The sequence below is a fragment of the Bison bison genome, unplaced genomic scaffold, assembly GCF_000754665.1.
Source record: "Bison bison bison isolate TAMUID 2011002044 unplaced genomic scaffold, Bison_UMD1.0 scf7180017864260, whole genome shotgun sequence".
NCBI lineage: Eukaryota > Metazoa > Chordata > Mammalia > Artiodactyla > Bovidae > Bison > Bison bison.
Window position 1 is genome coordinate 5788916 of NW_011494832.1, and position 6000 is coordinate 5794915.

General features: G+C 31.8%; 1 protein-coding gene across 2 annotated transcripts in view; it reads right to left on the reverse strand.

The window, feature by feature from the left end:
• HGF (hepatocyte growth factor (hepapoietin A; scatter factor)) overlaps positions 1-6000 on the reverse strand; it is an 82560-nt gene that overhangs the window by 66669 nt on the left and 9891 nt on the right. For both annotated transcript variants that reach the window (XM_010848130.1, XM_010848129.1), the window contains exons 3-4: positions 3110-3222; positions 1155-1269 (exon numbers count right to left, since the gene is read on the reverse strand). In XM_010848130.1, the coding sequence (XP_010846432.1) occupies positions 1155-1269; positions 3110-3222 (228 nt within the window). The remainder of the gene's footprint in view (positions 1-1154; positions 1270-3109; positions 3223-6000) is intronic.

Consider the following 6000-nt stretch of genomic DNA (forward strand, 5'->3'; position numbering starts at 1 on the left):
ATGGGCTGAGGAGTCTGGCAGCCTACAGTCTCTAGGGCCGCAGAGAGTCAGACACAACTTAGTGACTGAGCACACAGGTGGTTCTTGAGAGGATTAAATGAGATAACCTAGGTATACTGTTTAACAAGGTACTAGGCACACGGTAATATAAATCTTCCAGTGTGTCTAATAACCAGGTAGAGCTATTTTAAAATACTGCTGCTAAGTTACTTCAGTCGTGTCCGACTCTGTGCAACCCCATAGATGGCAGCCCACCAGGCTCCTCCGTCCCTGGGATTCTCCAGGCAAGAGTACTGGAGCGGGGTGCCATTGCCTTCTCTGATTTTAAACTAGTTCCTGTTAAAATTATTTCCAGAATAAGTCTTGAAAAACTTTGGCTATATATAGCTCTCCAATGAGTAGATATCTGTTTCTCCTCCATGATGTTTAAAACTCTCAGACTAATAAGCCTATGGATATTATATTTACTCATCTTTAAATAACATTCATCTGTTATAATGAACACAATCTTTCTCTTAACTATAGATATTTAATTTCCAAGAAATAAGTTTTCTCCAGTCATTAGGTGCTAGGTGAAAAGGGAAAGGTGGTCATCTGAGACACAAATGTTTAGCAAAGCTCTATAGAAAAACTGGTGGCTGGTTATTTCCCCCAAAAGATTCTGATTTAATCAGTCCATATTGACACCCAAGTGGTAGGATTCATTAAGGGCTTTTAGCGATTTTAATGTGCAGCCAAGTTTGAGAACCACCATGGTTAAACAACATTTGGCCCCTGGGGAAGATCAGAATTTCTCCATCTCCAACTTAGCACAGGCAACCTCTCCACTCCAGCTGCAGAGTGCTGTGCCTTCTCACAGGCAAAGAGAAGGAAAAAAAAATTTTATTACTTTTTTATTATTTCTTCCCAAACACCAAGATCTATAAATTGAGGTTTTGTGGTGAAATAATGTTAGGCTACATCTTAATGATATATATTTTTTATTCTTTGGCTAACTATCAGTTATTAATTCAGATAAGCCTTAGACTAATACATTTCAGCAAAGTTGGCTAAACTATTACAGAACTGTAGGATTAATCTGAAGGACTAACCTGGGCCTGCTAACAGACCCGTCCAAGAAAGGCTCTATCCTCCTTTCTTCGTGTTGGTCTTACCTGTGTTCGTGTGGTATCATGGAATTCCAAGGCTGACATTTGATGCCACTTTTAGTGATAGATACCGTCCCCTTGTAGCTACCGCCTTTACCAATGATACAGTTTCTAATGTAGTCTATTAAAAGAAAGCAGAAAAAAATGTTATAACCATGTGTAATATACGCTGTATATATTAAAAATAAAAATTATAAAATTCCATTTGAATCTTTAAGTAATTAATGCTTATAAACCACCACAAATACTGCAATTTCTTGCCTAAAACTTCTAATATTTTCAAAATAATGCATTTAGAGTAAGCCAAAACAAACAAAAACAACAGACCATTGAGAAGTTTTAATTTTGTGAGTATATACCTGGGAAACTCTAGAGATTAGTCTACCTGTTTAACACAGATTATTCTATATACTCAATTGACAAGGCAAATTTAATTTGGCCCAATTATTTGCTTAAGTGCAGAGACCATTTTAAGAAAATATTAAAAATAAAAATTTGTAAACTTATTTGAATTCAAGCAGTTACTTTGAGGTAATGGAAATAACTGATTATTTTGATATAAGTGATCTGATTCATTTTTTTTTTAATTAGAGGATAATTGTTTTACAAAGTTGTGTTGGTTTCTGCCATACAACAATGCAAATGAGCCATAAGTGTATATGTATCTATATGTATATCCCCTCCCTCTAGGTCACCACAGAGCACCAGGTTGGACGCCCTGTACTATTCAGCAGCTTCCAACTAGCTATCTAGCTTACACATAGAGTGTATATATGCCAATGCTATTGATTTGCCTTTACATCAGTAAAATCGTGTGAGTTTTTGTGTATGTGTGTGTATGTGACAATTACATTATTCTGATTATTATTTTCCATATTTTTTCTAACAGATTGGCTGCTAAATTATAGGACAATCAAATAGAAACAAGCTGTATATTCCTATCAAATAAAAGTATATTCAATTAGCAACCTAGAAGACTGAAGCTGGTTTTACACTAGATTATGAATCATGTTTAGGATTTATAGAATTATTGGGGTGCATAGAGATCATCTTATTTTCTAACATGAATTAATTTTAATGTAATCTAAGCATTTTCCCTATTAACAAAGAAATGTCTATGTGTATTACTAAATAACTAAATTTATGAAAATATGATATAACAAAACATTAAAATTGAGACACATAGTATTATCAAAAACATAACTCATGATTATTATTTTGTGTGATGAGAGATTATTTTATTGATATAAATCTGCTTTTGAGCAAAGTAAATGCCTTGAGAATACAATATCAAATTACCAGCATAGACAAATTAACAAATAATATGGTCTCAATTCTTTTAAAGATTTTTTTAAGTATATAACTAGCAATAGATCCAATTAAATTTTCAAAACCTCCATATTTTATTATTATCAGCCATCATAAGTATAACTTAGATTAATTATCCATAGATTAAAATTTAGTTATTAGAAAAAAGTTGTTAAAATTTAGAATACTGTATAAATATACATTTATATATATAAAATGTCTTAAACTAATATAAATATATAAAACCAATACAATATTGTAAAGTAAAAAAAAATAATAATAAATAATAAAAATAAATAAATAAATAAAAGCTGCACCTAATTATACCCCCCAAAAAAAATAATAAAATAAAACATCTTAAACTAATAACTTAAGGTGGCACATTCTAAAATGAATGTGGAGAATATCAGTCCCAGGAGATGTTACTAGAAATAAACAAAGAGAGAGGGGGTAATCTAATTATGGAAAATTTGGGACAAGCTCTTTTTAAAGGGCCACACTGAAAACAGTCAAGGCGTTAGTGTCATCTGTCTTAACGGATGAATTGACTGCATAACAGATCAGGATATGATGGAAAAATCAGAAAGAACACTGTGGCAGGTAATTACATATACTTTATTTCATTATGAAATATTTAGAGAAAAGCCAGTTACCTTTGTTTTCATAGAGGTCAAATTCATGGCCAAACTCTTTTTTTACTCCACTTGACATGCTATTGAAAGGGAACCAGAGGCATCGTTTTCTTGCTTTATCAAAAACAAAGGCCCTGAAAAAAATATCTGAATGAAAAGAAGGAATACTACTATTTATACAGCTTTTAAAGAATAGGTACATGGTTTAACCAAGGAAGATAATATAAAAACAGATGAATTATTACATATACAGAAAAGAGGATATTTGAACCCACAATTTTGATAGTGAAATGAGACAGAACAAAATTAAATTTTTATAGCTGTAGATTTAAATACCAGATAGACTAGAACTTGAAATGGTGTCATGTTATTCTACATGAAATGTAGAAAAATGAGGGCTTCAACAAGCACAATCAATATACAACACAATTATTTGGCTTATTTATGAAGATTTTATTATTTTTGTAAGTACACAGAAAGTTGGAAGGTTTTTTGTGGTTATATACAAATGATTATATTTGAAGTATCATGATTAATTTCCAAAGTTTATAATTATAAAAAGCACATTCTAAACTGACATGTCCTAAAATGCAATAGACAAATCACAACCCCAAGAGATCCCGCTAGCAAAGAAGGATCTGAAATCAAATGTTTGGGAAATTTTACATACAACATCCTTTCTTGTTGAGTTATAAAGCATTGAAACTTATTAAAGGCTATGAAAATCCCTCTATTAGTTAGCTTTATATAAGTCAATGTTTCCTAAATAGATTTGCTTGCATAAGCATTTTTAATTTTTAAGAAACTATTAATATAATAGAGAATATGCTTCTAATATATCATCTTGACAAAAATAATTAAAATGTGTTAACTCTTAAAATCATCATTCCTACAGCTAAGTATTATATTGGATTTTTGTTGCTCATTAAAAAATATATTTCTAAAAAAAAATATGTTTCTAAAGCAGAATGATAAATACAAAAATCCCTTAACTGAGAATAGTAAAGTACTTAAAATTTTCAACACATTAAGTGTTACCATTTTTTACAATACAAAAAATAAAGTTAGAACCTGAATTATTTTCTTTCCATTAAGAAATAATATTAAAACTCCTTCTTACCATATTCATGCTAACTATAATGCCACCATGTATAAGCATCAAATTAAGAGAAATACACAGATTTTCTAAGAATAAAGATTTTTCACTCCCAGGCCATATATTTTGAAACCTCAATTTTCTTGCAATTTTAGATAGTTCAAGTTAATCACTTATTTCTTTACATTTCAACAGCTTTTAAATAATTTGAAATGAGGGGAAATAACTTTTATAAAACAACTTTTAAAATGATGCTATAAAATTATTTAAAATATTTTATCTATTATTATATTTTTACATAGTGCATTTTAGTCTATAGCTAAATAACTTCAAAAAGTATATATATAAAGTCTGTGCTTTGGTTTACATGTAGACATTTTCAAATATCCACCTACAAGAACATTTTATACCTGTAATAGCATTAGAAAACAAACATAAAAATATATTGTTGCAACTGAGAAGAAATAATAAGAGAAAAACTGACTAATGATAGATTTGAATTTTGATCTGGAAGATAGTAAACTTATGCAATACATGTTACATTTTCCTATTGTAGGGTGTTCGGGAGAGAGTGTTAAATGACTTTGAAAGTGTAATAATTAGATAAAGAATACATATGAAGATAAAAAACTAAACAAATACCTAAAAAGAAATCTTAAAATTACAAAATCAAATACCTGCCCCTTAACTTCACCTTAAAATTAAAATGTACCACACATACATGTACTACTTTTCTGTCAATAACAGGGCAGGTGACTCATTGAACCCCATCAAGAACATGTAAGATTGCCTATTTCATTCACCATTTTCTCACAGTCCATGGCAATTCATCTACTCTCAGAAAACTGTTTTTGCTCATATCATTTTACACCTCTGTATGGACTGGATCCAAGCTAACAAATTCCATGAATTGCATATCTTCTTTTAAGTTTGATTTTAGGAGTCTTTATCTTAGTCATATTTTTAACTACCATCTTCCTTTCAAGAATTCATTATGTTGAGTTGTTTATGGCAGGAGTGCACTTTCAATACCATTTACCCAGTCATAGTTAGAAATTTTCATCTCTTAAGTCAGTTCTTGAACGTAAATCTTCTGAAAAGCTTAGAATCAGGCATTCTGGTCATCTTTCTCGTACAGCAAAAAAAATACTTTCAGTCTCTATAAAATCAGTATTGTTGACACTTCCTCAAGAGGAAACAGTGTTTGAGACTTCCACCTCATGCCCATTGAATCACAGATGCTTTCACGCAGCATTGTTGGTATTTTCCAAAGGTTTTTGTGTAATTGCCATTGTTTTTTAATGATTCTAGTTCATGTTACAAGCTGTAAAAAGATCTTCAATTCTTGAAGAACTTACTTTTAGAGTATTGCAGTATGTCCATTCCATTCTGTATGGAATCACTAAATACATTACTTAAATAGGTGTGTGGCCTCCCTGTCCATCACCAACTCCCAGACTTTACCCAAACTCATGTCTATTGAGTCGGTGATGCCATCCAACCATCTCATCTTCTGTCGTCCCCTTCTCCTCCCGCCTTCAATCTTTCCCAGCATCAGGGTCTTTTCAAATGAGTCAGTTCTTCGCACCAAGTGGCCAAAGTATTGGAGTGTCAGCTTCAACATCAGTCCTTCCAATGAACACCCAGGACTGATCTCCTGGTGGACGGACTGTTTGGATCTCCTTGCAGTCCAAGGGACTCTCAATAGTCTCCAACACCACAGTTCAAAAGCATCAATTCTTCGGCGCTCAGCTTTCTTTATAGTCCAACTCTGACATCCATACATGACCACTGGAAAAACCTAGCCTTGACTAGA